This window comes from Penicillium crustosum, assembly GCF_028827405.1.
Source record: "Penicillium crustosum strain IBT 35664 chromosome Unknown utg000001l_segment0_segment0, whole genome shotgun sequence".
NCBI lineage: Eukaryota > Fungi > Ascomycota > Eurotiomycetes > Eurotiales > Aspergillaceae > Penicillium > Penicillium crustosum.
The window spans coordinates 2,181,405-2,196,119 of NW_026623122.1; the positions used below are offsets into that span (position 1 = coordinate 2,181,405).

The 14,715-nt window shown below is 49.5% G+C and overlaps 8 protein-coding genes across 8 annotated transcripts; 3 read left to right on the top strand and 5 right to left on the bottom strand.

Annotated features, from left to right (window-relative positions):
* Positions 1-195: 195 nt before the first annotated feature.
* Positions 196-2,588, bottom strand: N7487_000824 (terpene cyclase/mutase family protein; the record flags this gene model as incomplete). The annotated part of the gene is made up of 4 exons (XM_056868572.1): positions 196-286; positions 356-1,801; positions 1,858-2,321; positions 2,379-2,588. 4 exons carry the CDS (start codon positions 2,586-2,588, stop codon positions 196-198), a joined length of 2,211 nt encoding a protein of 736 aa, XP_056733356.1.
* A 658-nt stretch (positions 2,589-3,246) lies between these two features.
* On the top strand, positions 3,247-4,758 carry N7487_000825 (uncharacterized protein; the record flags this gene model as incomplete). Its single annotated transcript, XM_056868573.1, has 6 exons — positions 3,247-3,526; positions 3,601-3,667; positions 3,731-3,839; positions 3,919-4,086; positions 4,145-4,216; positions 4,288-4,758. The coding sequence occupies 6 exons, from the start codon at positions 3,247-3,249 to the stop codon at positions 4,756-4,758; spliced, it is 1,167 nt and encodes a 388-aa protein (XP_056733357.1).
* Positions 4,759-5,171: 413 nt separating this feature from the next.
* N7487_000826 (E2 ubiquitin-conjugating protein UBC7) lies at positions 5,172-5,776 on the bottom strand (the record flags this gene model as incomplete). The annotated part of the gene is made up of 2 exons (XM_056868574.1): positions 5,172-5,425; positions 5,527-5,776. 2 exons carry the CDS (start codon positions 5,774-5,776, stop codon positions 5,172-5,174), a joined length of 504 nt encoding a protein of 167 aa, XP_056733358.1.
* Positions 5,777-6,033: 257 nt separating this feature from the next.
* Positions 6,034-7,698, bottom strand: N7487_000827 (scramblase family protein; the record flags this gene model as incomplete). Its single annotated transcript, XM_056868575.1, has 3 exons — positions 6,034-7,059; positions 7,117-7,288; positions 7,343-7,698. The coding sequence occupies 3 exons, from the start codon at positions 7,696-7,698 to the stop codon at positions 6,034-6,036; spliced, it is 1,554 nt and encodes a 517-aa protein (XP_056733359.1).
* Positions 7,699-8,282: 584 nt separating this feature from the next.
* lcl2 lies at positions 8,283-8,760 on the bottom strand (the record flags this gene model as incomplete). Its single annotated transcript, XM_056868576.1, has 2 exons — positions 8,283-8,486; positions 8,583-8,760. 2 exons carry the CDS (start codon positions 8,758-8,760, stop codon positions 8,293-8,295), a joined length of 372 nt encoding a protein of 123 aa, XP_056733360.1. The 3' UTR covers positions 8,283-8,292.
* A 192-nt stretch (positions 8,761-8,952) lies between these two features.
* N7487_000829 (mitochondrial 54S ribosomal protein bL27m) lies at positions 8,953-9,768 on the top strand (the record flags this gene model as incomplete). Its single annotated transcript, XM_056868577.1, has 1 exon — positions 8,953-9,768. The coding sequence occupies one exon, from the start codon at positions 8,953-8,955 to the stop codon at positions 9,766-9,768; it is 816 nt and encodes a 271-aa protein (XP_056733361.1).
* Positions 9,769-10,093: 325 nt separating this feature from the next.
* On the bottom strand, positions 10,094-12,130 carry N7487_000830 (GMC family oxidoreductase; the record flags this gene model as incomplete). Its single annotated transcript, XM_056868578.1, has 5 exons — positions 10,094-10,140; positions 10,192-10,693; positions 10,748-11,627; positions 11,682-11,711; positions 11,766-12,130. 5 exons carry the CDS (start codon positions 12,128-12,130, stop codon positions 10,094-10,096), a joined length of 1,824 nt encoding a protein of 607 aa, XP_056733362.1.
* Positions 12,131-13,112: 982 nt separating this feature from the next.
* On the top strand, positions 13,113-14,321 carry N7487_000831 (lipid-binding SYLF domain-containing protein; the record flags this gene model as incomplete). Its single annotated transcript, XM_056868579.1, has 3 exons — positions 13,113-13,155; positions 13,217-13,314; positions 13,371-14,321. 3 exons carry the CDS (start codon positions 13,113-13,115, stop codon positions 14,319-14,321), a joined length of 1,092 nt encoding a protein of 363 aa, XP_056733363.1.
* Positions 14,322-14,715: the final 394 nt, after the last annotated feature.

Here is a 14,715-nt window from a genome sequence, read left to right on the forward strand (position 1 = left end):
GAAAAAAACAGGAGCGGGACAGAAAGAGACGAAAGAGACGAAAGAGAATTATATACACACCAGATCTGGAACGCGCGTGAAAACGACTACCTAGGGACGACTAAGTAATCGCGGGCTATATCAACTGAATACCTGATGAATGAATTATTATTGATTAAGTACATATGTTTGGAATGTTATTTTCCTCGAGATGATTTAGACGAGCTCCGCATTTCCGAACTTCTTACTATACAGGCCTAAGGCACGGATAGGCCAGTAGAACTTGTAATTGGGGTACGAGATCATGCTAGGGAGGGAGAGAGAGAAAGAGTCAGTAAGTCAAATTCAAAAGAGAATCAGGTTAGTTTCAACTTACCAAGACTGGTTGAAAACACCTTCAATCGCCTCCTGTAGCCACTCTCCGTTACGCTGCTGGCGAGACATCAACAGTCTAATGCCCCTCTCCAAAGGTTCTTTGTGCGGGTATCCCGCCTCCATAAGTCCAAGAAGAGACCAGGCAGTCTGACACACCTGAGACTTCTCGTGCTGAACATACTGATGGGTCGAGCTACTCAGATATGACTCACCCCAGCCACCATCGGCCTGTTGCTTCTCGATCAGGAAGTCACAGCCCCGACGAGAGTCCTCGCTCGTTTCGTATGTCTCGCCGACGCTAGCCAGACTTTCGAGCGCGAATAACGCTGCGTAGGTAAAGCAGATACCCCAAGAACCATACCAGCTACCGTCGGCGCGCTGTACGCGCTTGATATGGCCAACCGCCTTCTGCTTCGCGGCACGGATTTCGTCAGCGCGATATTTGGGGTAGAATTTGCTGAAGAGTGACAGTGCCGTAACGGATGCCGTTGTGCATTCGGGGTGGTCGTAGCTGATCATGATTCCGCCGAAAACCTCCGCGGCATTGAGCCACTCGACCTTGGGTGAGGCACGGGTAATTTCGTACTCGGAGAAGCCACCGCTTGGGTTTTGCATGAGCAAAAGACAGTCCACAGCGTCTTTCAACCGTTGTTCGGAAATTAGTTTAGGGAAGCCGTGCATCTCCTGCAGCTGAAGTGTTGACCGGAGACCCTCGGCGGTGCAATCGCTGACTGTGTAGCCCTGGTCCTTGGTGCTGAATGGCCAAGCGCCCTTACGGTGTTGGCGGTAGCATTTTTCTTGGTCTGGCACATTCTCTCGTAATTGATGGTCGTCGAGAAATTCGAGAGCTTTTGTCAACATCGGCCGCCATTTGGGTTCGTCGGCGAAACCAGCGACGACGATCGCCTGCGTGATAAACGCCGTGTCCCAAACTTGCACGCCGTTGGTACCATTTGCGAGCATGCCCTCGCCCTTCACCCACATGTAGTCATTCAACCGCTCCCTGTGTTGGCGAACAGAGTAGCTGTCCGGGCCGTCGTGGACAAAGCAAGCCACCATATTCATTGGATTGTTGACAGGTCCCAGCCCCGCATATTTGGTGTTTTCGTCTTCCATGCGAATCAATTCCCAAGTCCATTCCTCAGCTCGCTTGACAATGCTGGGGAGTCGAAGGTAAGGGTTCCAGACCCGAACCAGCAGTTCATTGGCTGCATTCAACAGCCATGTCTTGGGGTAATAATTGTCTACCTCGTGAATCGAATTGCGATGCGCAGCAAAATCAACAGAGCTGTATGGCTGGGTGTATAGCTCTTCGCGCAGCTGCCTTGTCAAGTCATCTAGAGGGTGAGACCATTGCTTAGACCACAGCCAAGACATTGGGAGAAACACCTGGCGCATATGAATCCACCACCGCCAAGGAGCAAAGGGAACCCAGTCGGGAAGAAGCCTATGCAGTCAGTCAATAAAAAAAGATCATGTACTTGTTGCAATGCGTGAACCAACCAAATCTCAGGGGGAACTGGGTTGACACCCTCCCACTCCATTACTCCCAAAATGCTGAGCCAGAACTTAGCCCAGTGAGGACCATAGGTGGCACCTCCGAACTTATGCAGAAGACCCCGAGCTTTGATCATGCGCGGGTCCTCTTCGCTGACACCAATCAAGCGCAGTGCGACATAGTTCATACAAGTACCGAAGACGGAACTGTGGCCTTCAATGTGGAGGCCCCATCCACCGTCCTCTGGGTGCTGACGGGCAAACAGATAACGCTTGATCTCCGTTGCATACTCAGGGGGGATAGGGGTATTGGTCACATAGTAAGTAATCAAAATACCCGGCAGCAAGAACATGGGGCCACCATACTCGCAGGCCCAGTTTCCGGGCTCCAATTGCAGATGCGAGAAAAATGAAAGGCCATTCTCGGCGGCTTTCAATGGTGTCTTGGCTTCTGGCAGCTCTGGAAGACCCTATAATGCGCTGTTAGGATTGGATTTGGATTTTGCCAATTGAGGAGGGTTAAATACCGTTGGCATTCCCAAATGATATTTATCAGCTACTGATTGCGGCCACTCTTGGTTATCCACATCAGATTCGAGATACCGCCATGTTTGACGGCCTTCTTCATCGACCAATCGCCAGCGCGAGTAATCAGTTTTGAGATCTCCATTGGCATCTGGGGTGAGATGACCCTGGGCTGGAGTTCTCCATGGCCCAATATGAGGAGTAGAAGACATGATATGAGGAATTGGGTCTTTCTCGCCAATCTAGTAAAGACAGTAAACAGCTTGGAGAGTCCAGACGATGGAAACCGGGGAAGCTTAGTCATCAGTATCACGACTGCGGTGTAGAATGAAGAATGTTGTACCTCTGTGATGCCAGGCAGACAGATTGATCGAAATGAAAAGAATCAGGAGAAGGAAGAGGATATCAAGGATATTCGGATTGAGAGACAGGGGGTATAAGAGGCGTGGTGATGTGGCGGTGCGGTGGTGTGGTTTGGCGTTGCTCTATACACTTTAAGAGCCCCAAACCTCAAAGAACAGGGAGAATAGTTAATTAGACTAAAATGAAATCTCGATAGTATTGAATTCCAGACAATAATTTCTAAATAGAACAATAAAAGGGAGAAGAAGGGAAGCTTCGACATATAGTATGACATATAGTAACCAATTTCTGACCTCTACAGATCGTCCAGTCATATCAAGTTAAGTGCTCATTTTTACTAGTATTTGCTCTAAATTGTTTATTTATACTAGTCATTATCTTTCATATACAATATTCATACATGGATGCTATCGGAGAGTGTCATGTAAGCTCTTTGTGCCCATTGTGGTCCACGGGTAGATGTTCTTATCCTTCAACCCCCATCTCTCTTTGCCCAAACCCACTCCAATGGCAATGGCTGAGCCATCGACCATCAACGCTTTGGAAATAGACGATGGCCGAGATCCTTCAGTCCAAGAATTCATCGACAACACCCTCGCAGCACTCATCCGCGGACTCTCACAGACCCCGACAGAGGCAAACATCTCCATCACCCTCAAGCGGAGAGCCAGCCCAATGGCTTGCATCATCAACCCCATCACCGGAGCTTTGGAAGCGAGTCCGAGAGTTGAGACGTACAGGAAATACTCTTGGCCAGGAAAGACGGCACACGAGGCATGGAAATTTAGTAAGATCTTTCCTTCTACCCCAATCTAAACACCACCTGAATGACAAACTCACCAAGTCTGCGTGACCTGGTAGCCGTCATCCTTCGAATCCTAGCTATATTAGACCAAGCTATTCGAACGGGCCAGCTCATCTCTAAAAGGTGAGCTCGCAATGCCCAGGAACCAGTCTGGAGGGTATACTGAACAAATCCATTCAATCCCAGAGACATATACTATATCGATCCGGAATTCTTCCGGGTGCAGTATGTTGTGGACCACGTTGTCGATGACCTGGCGTACACCATCGGGGTGAACAGAACGGCATTGAATGTGGTTTGTCCTACCAAATCTTCTGGTGGCATAGCACTACAGGGCCGTGCTGCTAATGCTAACATCGTGCACGACTTTCTAGGAAGCTGCAGCAAAGGGATTGGTGACGGGAGACTTTCGGTTGATCCGTGGCTCCCATATTTTGATTGATGCGCAGTCTGTCACCGTGGACAGTTTGATTCCTCGAATCGAGGATGGAGACGAGATTGACATTTCACGGGTCCGCTGGGTACTGGTCATTGAGAAAGAGGTATGTAACACGGACATACCACACCTGCAGCATCAGTACGCTAAGTCTCTATCCACAGGCAGTCTTCCACCGGCTCGCGCGAATAAGTTACCACACCAGGGCACTAGCCGGGGAAGGGATTATGGTCACGGTAAGCTGCGTCTCTGTTTTAGCATATTCCATCGCCAGGGCGAGTGACTGAACTCAACGCTACTAAAACAGGGCAAAGGATACCCCGATTTCATGACACGAACATTCTTGCGCGCAATGTCCGACTCCGCATCCAACCAGAGCAGACATCCACCTCGGTTTTATACCCTCACCGATGGTGATCCCCATGGCATGGCCATCATGTCGACGTACAAGTACGGCTCAGCAACCCAATTACACCAAAATGCTCGGCTCAGTATCCCGAGGCTGCAATGGCTGGGTCTTCGAGTGACAGATATCATAGCAGTTCCGGAGGTACTTGGTGACACGGCTCTTCTCTCGCTGACGATGCGGGATCGCAAGAAGATCGTAGCTATGCTTCGGAACAGTCCTGTCTGGGCGAGTGACGGACCGGAGCCTGAGTGGCGTGCTGAATTGCAGCGGATGTTGGTTTTGAATCTAAAGGCTGAGATTGAGATCCTATATGGGTGCCAAGGGGGTTTGGAAGGGTGGATTAATCGGAGGATGTTTCGGCAGGAGTAAGATACTGTAGGACCTGTATATCTAGGAAAGTATAGATATATAGACTATAGACCACATGAAATAAAGACAAGAACTATATACCATAGTACTTGCCACGGATCTCCAATACTTTAGTGAAAGGAGACATGAGAATCCTAAAGCAGACCCAAGATTTAGCAAGTCACTGGAATAGAATAAAACAGTGTATTGAAAGAACTGCATGTATTTCATCCGCTATAATAATGTGAGGATAAGAATGCACTGTACAGACCGAGAAGCCATCGCATATCCAGACCATGCAAAAAGAAAAAGAAACCCTTGAACTCCAGTCATCAAATCTCGACACCCGCGCAGCACAAGTAGACCATATTGACAGAAATTCACCTGCGCAGCAGCGAGAGAAACCGAGGCATTCATCCGCAGCCCATCCCGGCTCACAGACCCAGACCCTTCTTCACCTCATCCCGAACCTTCTGCTCGTACTCGGCTCTCCGCTCGCGCCACATCTTAGCAGCCTCGACATTGGCCGGACTCTCGTCATTAGGCTCGGCAAGCATACTCATAACCGAGATGAGGATCTTCTCCACGCTCTGGATGGGCGACCAGCGTTCCGAGGCGTGTTCATAGTGGTTTGGGTCGTCGCCGGGGGGATGAAGGATGGAGATGCATACGGTTCCATTGGGGTAGACTGTAATTCAAATTCATCAGTAAGATGTTCGCCATTGTGTATATTGTAACGCAAGCAAGCAGCCAGGCGCAAGTCGCTCCTGAGTTGTCACGGTCACGTACCGTTCGGGTGCCACACGCCACCTCCGATGAACTTCATTGTCGGCGGGCTCAGGGGGTAGTCTCTTGGGAACTTCAGCTCCGCTGCGAAGACACCGCCCTCGAAGGGAGTTTCCTCTGGACCCTGGATCAGGGCTTCCCAATAGAACATGTCATCCTCGGAGACGGGGCCTGCGGTGATACCCTCTGGTGGGTTGGTGGAGAGGTTCTTGTATTCGTGGAAAAGACGCTTCTGGGCGACGGAGGACGCCATTTTTTCTGTTTGATTTAAATGCGAAACGCGAGTCGGAAAATACTTAGGTGGCGAGGTTGTCCGCGGGGACTTGGGTGGGATGAAGAGTGGGGATGGAATAATTCCGGGGCGGTGGACAAAACGTGGCGATGTCGGGGCCAGCGATGGTATAAACAGCGATTGAAAGATGACGAAGTGAACGGAGATATTTTTGGTTGAAGAGTAAATACTACATCTAAATTGTGAATATTATAATATAGTACAGAAATTGGCCCCCTTCACCAGTCGAAATAATCACCCTCATCACCCCCATCCCCGACGTCACCTCCTTCGTCACCCCAAGAACCATCTTCCCAAGGGTCGTGAGGTCTATCCTGAAAACCCTGTGATTCCGGGTCCACCGGCTCTGATGCCGAGGCATTTAGATCCCCTGTGTTGCCCCTCTGCATTGCTTCATACCCAGCCATTGCACCTGCAGTGGTAGCACCTCCAACCATACCATTTGGCATACCACCGGCAGTTCCAACTCGCTCAAGAGTCCCAGCAGCGGCTCCACCAACGGCCCCGGCCTCGCCGGCGGCGGCACCTTCTGCAGCTGCACCGCCAGCAGGAGCCTGGCCGCCCATAGGGACCCCATACGCCGGAAAGCCAAATACACCATGGCCATTCTGGCGGCTGAAGTAATCAAAATCAATGCTTACAGCTGTAGCCAACATAACAGCACGTTGGTCGAGGGTCATGCCTAAGGTTTTGTTGCTGTGTGGTGTCTCCGTGCCGAGAGCCGCAGAATCCATTCGCATTGCGTAGACACCGGTGTCTGTGAATATTTCGCGAGCAAATCCAGCGAAATTGCGATTGACAGATCCAATTAACTGATCGTCTGCTGATTTCAGGGAGAAATCCCATGATAGAAAGGGCTCATCAACGTAGGCAAATTGGTTGAATTGACCCTGATCTTGATTGGATGTTTGTACTAGTTGCATCTGCTGTGCTCGTGATAAACCAGAGTTGGATAGTGCGATATCATGGGTTCCCATGTCTGTTTCCGGGTTTGGCGACTGGTGATGTGTGAAGAGATTGTACTTTCTCCGCAAAGGTGCCCATTGCTGCTGGGCTTCGCCGATAACTCGCATTTCACCGAGTCCAAGCGGGGATATCCTTGCACTGGAGCTGGCACCAGGTTCAATGAGAGAACCTGGTGTTGTGCTTTGAAGAGAGGTGGATGTCGCGTGAGCATTTGGAGTTTGATCGAGAGGATCATATACATGAATTCGGGAGTTGATCCAAGAGAACGGGCGATTGAACTGCGATTGTCAGCCAGGCGAAAAGCATATCAAAAGATGGCCATTCTATAAGCTTACTCGAAGGACTTCATTCTCTTGTCGGTCAAATACATGTGTCACGAAACTTCGGTGGGTATGGAACCACTGCCGTGCCATTGTACTTGCCAATCCCTTATCCTGTTCTGCCATATATCCAATATGATTTCCCTGCGCATCCATGATGACATATTTATTCGCTTGTTCAAACCCACTGAGCGAGTCAGTACACATGTTTTTCTCAAATAGACGCTTGCGCAGCACTCACATCAGAACATTCATCATCTCTAGTTCTCGCTGTACGACTATTCCTGAGTTTGCCAGTATTGAAGTTGCCGGGTGGTTTTCTTTAAGCACACCTCTGGGATCTTCAGGCACGTAAACGGGAGAAAGTAGAGTGTTCTGCGAAGGGTCGTAATTGTGACTCGTGGCATCTTGGGACTCAGGGGAAGCAGGCTCAGGATACTGCAAGGGTTCGGCTTTCCTCGCAGTCTGGATGAGATTTGGTCTTTTTATGCTATTGCGAGGACCGCGCGGAGATGCATGACTTTTGAAGCTTGACAGAGCTCGAGTTCGAACTGGTATGCACTGTTTTTGCAGGGACCGGAGTCTTAAACCCCACATGGTAGTTGAAATGGACCAGATTAGTCAAGAGACGAGTATTGAGACAAAAGGTTGAAGTAATGCGAAGTTGGTAAGTAATGCGCACACTCCAAGAGGCTGAGAAACCGATGACGGAAGGTCAATGCGGAGATAATCGGAGATAGCAACGGCAATTGATTTGTAGATCGTTTACTCTTTGTTTGAATCATAACGTTCTATTTTCAAGGTATTCAGATATGCAGCTAATTTCCTTGTTGGTTAGTTACTCAATTTTCCATTACTTGGAAAGTATTACTCACGAGTGCTTTTCCAGACGTGGAAAATCAAACCTCAAACCACTCTGTGCGCATTTACATAGTAGACTACGTCGACATGTTTTAGGTAGAATTACCAGCTTTTCTATGAAAATATAGGCAGTCTGTTTCAATATACCAAGTAAGCTCTCCAATTTTGAAGCACACCTGGGCATGTCCAAAAAAAAAAGATTGATAGTAATCCTATCGATCAATCCGTCCAGCGGCACCAAGCTCCATGACTCGACCTCATAACCAATCGGCAGCTGCATACACTTCATATGACCAAACCAAGATCATATACCCGGTTTTTACCCAGTTTTCACAAGACACCCTTGCGAGCCAATTCGATTTTCCGCGCAGCTTCGCCTGCCTTGAACCCTCCTTTCGACACACAAACAGCACTTCCTTCTCCAAGTTCGACCTTCTCCTCAACATCAGGATGAGGGCACGGGCAATGGTGTGGGAAGTGTACACAGGCAAGAGTTCCGGGGCAGAGGTAGTGGTCGCATTGTGCTGTAAGGAGAGATCACAGAAGTCAGTTATGTGGTCACGAGGACAATATGAACTTGCAACAGCATGTTTTCAATAATCAAACATTTCAAGTCTTACCTCCACTCCACATCTGCTGGTACCGATCGCTGTCACTGGGAGCGTTCTGCGACCGCTGTTGTTGGCGCTGTTGCTGCTCGCCGCCTCCAAACATCTGGTCGAAGAAGTTGAATTGGGCCTGGGCAACAGACACCAGAAGGAGAAGGGCCCAGAGGGCTTGACGCCAGCTCTGCAACATAGTTTAAATAATCACGCCGACAGTAATTGCAGAATCAAGTAGCTGTATAGAAAGTAAAACGAGTCCAGATGGTGTATAGATGAAGCCAGTTTACGGGTGCACACGTGACGCCAAGCCTGATCTCCGAACGAAAAACTTCCCCTTTGGAGCTTCACGATTTACACCTCCAAACAATCCAATTAACAACCCACCATGTTCAAGCCGCGAGTGCTAACGCCCCTGCGGGCACTGGAGCGAGCCTTTACCCCGACAATCCGGTCGACACCCGCGCTCTCGCAATCGCAATCCCTCCTGCGCACCCTCTCCGCAACATCCACATTCCCGAAAACCACACCAACACCCTCCCTCTCCCGCGCACTCCTTCCATTCACACAAGTGCGTCACGCCTCGCACGCCTCGCAAGGAACGGCCAATCAACACTCACGTGATCCGGCCGGTAAGCGTCTCGGAGCGAAGCGTTCGGGCGGCGAGTATGTCGTAACGGGATGCATCATTTTCCGGCAGCGAGGCTCGCTATGGTTCCCCGGTGAGAACTGCGGAATGGGACGGGACCACACAATCTACGCAACACAGTCCGGCTATGTGCGCTACTACCTCGACCCGCAGAAGCACTCGAAGCGCCGGTATATCGGAGTTGTTTTCGACAAGGATGAGAAGCTCCCGTACCCGCGCAATGCGCCCAGCCGGCGTAAGCTGAATATGGCTCCTGTGCCGATGGCGGAACCCGTTGAGGCTCAGTCTGATCTCGTTGCTTCTGTTGATGAGAGCGGTGTCCGTGTGACGGATGTCGAGGCTGTCGAGGCTCAGTCTGGCCCCCAGCTGCGCCCCGGTTACATGTACCGTGAGGCTAATTGGGAGATTGGTCGCGCTGCTGAGAAGGCAGGCATCATTGCTATGCCACATGATCGTGGCAACCGTTGGTTGGCGTGGAGGAAGCGTCAGCAGAGAGCCGAGCGGGCTGCCCAGCTGAAGAGTTTGAAGGGCAAGAAGAAGACGGCCAAGAAATGAGGGCATTTGCCGCGTGCATGATGTCTTGTTCCAATAACTTCTGGGTTTCTGTAGCGATATGAGGATTTGTATCTGGTGTTCACTGTATTATAGAAAGAGCATTTACCCATCAACTTTCCAACGTGTATTATCCTGTTTTCTTTTTTCTTCTAGGGAGATACTGGCACACAAATGCTATATCAATACTCATGTTTCATGGCATTTTGACGAGCACAGCCGAGCAAAACCGAGCAACAAGGCTATTTATTATCTAAATGTCAATTTAGAAAGAGATATATTAAGTCATTGCTTCTCTGTTTTCGCTTTTGAATCCACAACAAGGGACTCAGGAATCCCGGATAATCTCCGCCGCGATCTTCTCGGCAAGCATATCTGTGATGCAGTTAGCACTTGGTAAGTCAGAGAAATAACCGGGAAACATACAAACAGTCGACTGAGGATGACCAGGAGGAAGGAAAGGGAATGCACTAGCATCAACTACGCGCAATCCATCCACTCCATAAACCCGGGCCTGGGAGTCAACCACAGCCATATCATCATCGGACGTTCCCATCTTGCAAGTACAACTCGGATGCCACAAGGTCATCACATTATCCTTGATAAACTGGAGGATCTGATCGTCAGACTGGACCTGCAGTCCGGGGTTATACTCCTCGCCGATAACCACGGGCTGCATAGCTTCACTCTGGAAAGCCTGGCGTATTCGCTTGAACGTGGCAACGGCAACTTCTTGATCGGCCTGATCATCGAGCCAATTGGGATTGATCACCGGCAGATCTGAGGTATCTGCGGACTGCAAAGTAACATTTCCTCGGGACATAGGTGCAATCAGAACACCGATAATTGAGGCATATTGGTATCCATCTCTTGGCTGGATTGCCGGGAGGTTTGATACATTTCCGATATACCCTGCGCCAGACATGTACTATATATCTGCGTATGAGCAAGCTTTCTATTTATCTGAGGGAGTATTTCTCACCTCTGCTTCGGGCCAGTCAGATGGAAACTTGGTCAGTTTACTCTGCGTTTCCGCAGAGAAAGCTGAGCGCAAGAATCGCGGGATCTTCTCAAAGGCCACAAAATCTGCGATTGGATTTGTAACGACTCCCTTTTTGAACAGTAATGCTTCCAGAGTTTGACCAGCCGCATATACCAGATCGGTAACAAACTTGGTGAATGTTGTCACCCGAACTCGGTACGAAGGTGCAAAGAACGGATGATCCCACATGTTCTGACCGACCCCCGGCCTATCAGCTATAACTTCGATTCCGTGCTGTCTTAATTGGTCGGGTGGTCCAATACCAGACACCATGAGTAGCTGGGGGGACTGGAAGGCACCAGCCGAGATGATAACCTCTTCCGATGCCGAAAGGGTGACTGTATTTCCCAGCAAATCTTTTACTTGAACTCCTATTGCTTTCCTCTTCTCATCAAACACCACCTTCTTCGCAAGGGTGTTTGTATAGGTCCGCAGTGACTTGGGCTTGATCTTAGACAGGAAAGATTCCTCGGAGCTGCTTCGGAGCTCGTTGGATGGATCGATAGTCGAGGCACAATACTGGGCTCCCATTATCTCACCCAGGTTAAAGTCCTTGACTTGGTCAATGCCGATGGCCTCCATGCCAAGGCTCATCCATGACGAGAAAGGCTGGGCGAAGTTAGCATACGACACCTGTAGTGGACCACCGTCCGATTCGTAGGCATTGATATCATAGTCCGCGGAGGCATTTTGAGCTCTATAGTCGGTGTTTGGGGGCGTGAACTGCACGCTCTTCTTGTAAAATGGGAGCACTTCGTCAAATGTGTAACTGCTGTCGTTGACTGACTCTGCCCATGCTTCCATGGACTCGCGTGTCGGACTGCATGATCCCTGTTAGTCAAGCCGCAAGAATTTAGTCTCCACGGGGATTTACCGTTGATAGGCCATGAAATTCAACGCTGACCTACGCACAAATTAGTTTTGATCTGATATGTCAGATTCGGAGAGAAATGCCTACGATCCCCCAAGACATTTCCCTCGGGCGAAATGAATCGCCCGCCTATTAGCACCCGGTTGATCTCTTGTCACAAAGCCCCAATCTTCCGGTGATCTGAAAGTAGGATCTGATCCCATCGCCAACGCATCAGCTGCAGGGAACTCAGCCACAGACTCAAGTTCGTAATATCCTCCAGCTTCGATCAAAGCAACTTTGAAGTCGTTCTGTGCCAGTCGGGTTGCGATCACACTGCCGGCGGTACCGCCGCCAACGATCACATAATCGAAGGTTTGGTCGACGAGGGGAATATCTCGTCGTTCTGAAGGCGCAGATGTCACGCAACTCACCTGCAGTGTGAGGAGGACTAGAGTGAATTGGAGCAGCATCGGGAATAATGGTGCAACCGCTGGAGACTTGAGACAACATGCGGCGGAATGTTACAGCGAAACAAAGCCGATATGTACAACTCTCAACCGGACTATTGAAATTGTTGCATTAAAGTAGGCCCATCTCCGAAGATCATCCAGTTTTGAGATATACAATATATTCGGTTCTTATTTTATTGGATTCGCCGATCCGATGCACGGCCCAACCCTCGTTGGCCGGGTACCTGTCCAGGTATGTAACCTTCCAAGGTTAGAAATACGGCTGGCTCAAAAATAAGCTTAACCGCGGCCCGTCAGCCTATCCATGGATGCTTATTCCAAGGTTATTGAGGTCACTCGGTTTATTTCCAATGTTACATTACATATATGGATATATCATAAGGAACGAAAGAGTTCCTCCGAGAATTTATATTCTCTACTCAGCTGCTTTTGATGCGTGCTATTAAGCTGCTCCTTGTTCAAATCATTAAATTTGTTTTAAGCCAAGCCAGAGAGTTCATCAAGCTGCTCTCAAATAATAGAATCCATGATGCCAAAACAATGACTACGTTTTAAGAGTCATTGATCGTCGGCCGTGTAACACGATGTATCTCACTGCACATTCCACCATACGAGGCATCAAGTACTTGCCAGTCTCGTTCATCCGAACCCAGTACAACATAACTGATATATTTCAAGTTATATGAAACTTCTGAAACTCGAAGTGACAGGACTACGTAGAACCTCCATGTCTGTTTCCGCCCCAATCGCCAAGTATACTAACGCTGCGAAACGTCCGTGCGCATTTTAGGTTAAAACGCCAACCCCTGATTATAAGACCCTGTAAGAGCCCTTTAATTTATGTAGAGTCCTGGTGGCTTAATATTATCTTTTCCCTCATTCGAATTTTCAATTCTGCGCCGGATATTGGAGGCCATACCTGACCTCTACTAGACGTAGACATCTTATTACAAAAACATCATCGGGAGAACAGATATCATCCATGAAGAACCCGTTGCACAATCCGTTGCCTGCCTCACTATCTAGTATTATCCCCCGTGCCAATGCTACCCACATGGCTGACTCTGGGCTGACCATGTTCCACAGGCGAGTGCAAAAAGGCCGCTGCGATTCTCGAATCCTTTATCAACCCGAAACTCAAAATCGATGGAGAAATCCCACGTAAGATATTCGCGGGGGCCAAGGTAAGAGATGTCATATCGAAAACCGGCCCAAGTAACCACGACTTACATTATGCCAGGGTATCGCCGTATTCACAGCGCTTAGAGTTGGATTCCTGGGCTCGATCCGTTTTGGCTCGGGACTTATTGTCGCCCGTCTCCCAGATGGCAGCTGGTCTGCCCCGTCAGCCATGGCAATGGGCGGCCTCGGCGCCGGAGGCCAATTTGGCGCAGAATTGACGGATTTTGTGTTCGTTCTGACTACCGACGCAGCAGTGAAGACATTCATGCAGTCGGGAAACCTGACTCTCGGTGGGAATATATCCATGGCCGTCGGGCCCATTGGTCGGAGTGCCGAGGCTGGGGGAGTAGTGGGAACCAAGGGTGCAACTGGGGTATTCGCCTACTCCAAGACCCGTGGGCTATACGGTGGTCTCACAGTCGAGGGTGGTGTTCTTGCAGAGCGTGCGGATGCAAACAAAAAGCTATATGGGCGGAAAATCCGAGCAAAGGAGCTGCTGGGCGGATCTATTCCACCACCACCTGAGGCAGGAGTTCTCATCGAAGTTTTGAATGGGGACTTCTTCCGTATCGATGAATATGCGGAACCAGCCACAGAGAACACTGAGCAGTCAGGCGAACAAAATCCCCAGGATTCTACGCAACCCCCTGGTCCGCAATCACAGGGAGTTGTGACGCATACTTCTAATCAGTTAGCAGTTGGTGAGCTAAGCGCAGAGCAGGCGTCTGGAACTGGAGAATCACTTACCAGAAATTCTCATGGTGTACTCCACGAGGGAGGTGCTCAGGAGACAACGCCCACTGCCGAGAGCAAACCCACTACCGAATTAGGTACCGAGGAAGCAACCGGGGACGCTGAACTATCCAACAAAATTACCCACGATGCACATATGCCAAACTTACAAGAGCCTGTGTCTACTGCTGAGCATGTTTCAGCTGGGGGGCCGAGTACACAATTGGTACCTAAAGGCAAAGAACCGGCAGCTGGGGACTCCCACGATACCTCATGAGCTAGATACCCCGGGCCATATCCCCGCTACTGAGAGGCTATCTGGCAGAATAGATACCACTCGTATTGTGATTCGCTGATTACTCAACTTTTTGTTGGGATAATGTTGTATTAGTTTCCTTCTAGGGTAGATGGATCTCCAAATCGAGATGTCCAACTAGTCTTGCGCATATACCATAGTAACTCCTAGATAACCAGAGTGATCTTCCACCATAATCTTACCACCTCACTTCATAATCTTTTTATCTGGAGTCGGTTGCCTAATCATTCCTCATGAAGTTTATAGACAGTTGGGGGAGTCTCGTTCCTGATCATCTTACTGTCGCCCGTAGCACATTAATCCTTGGTAGCAGCATGCAGGCGGCTAACTTCAAAGCGAACGAAATCCTGGCAAG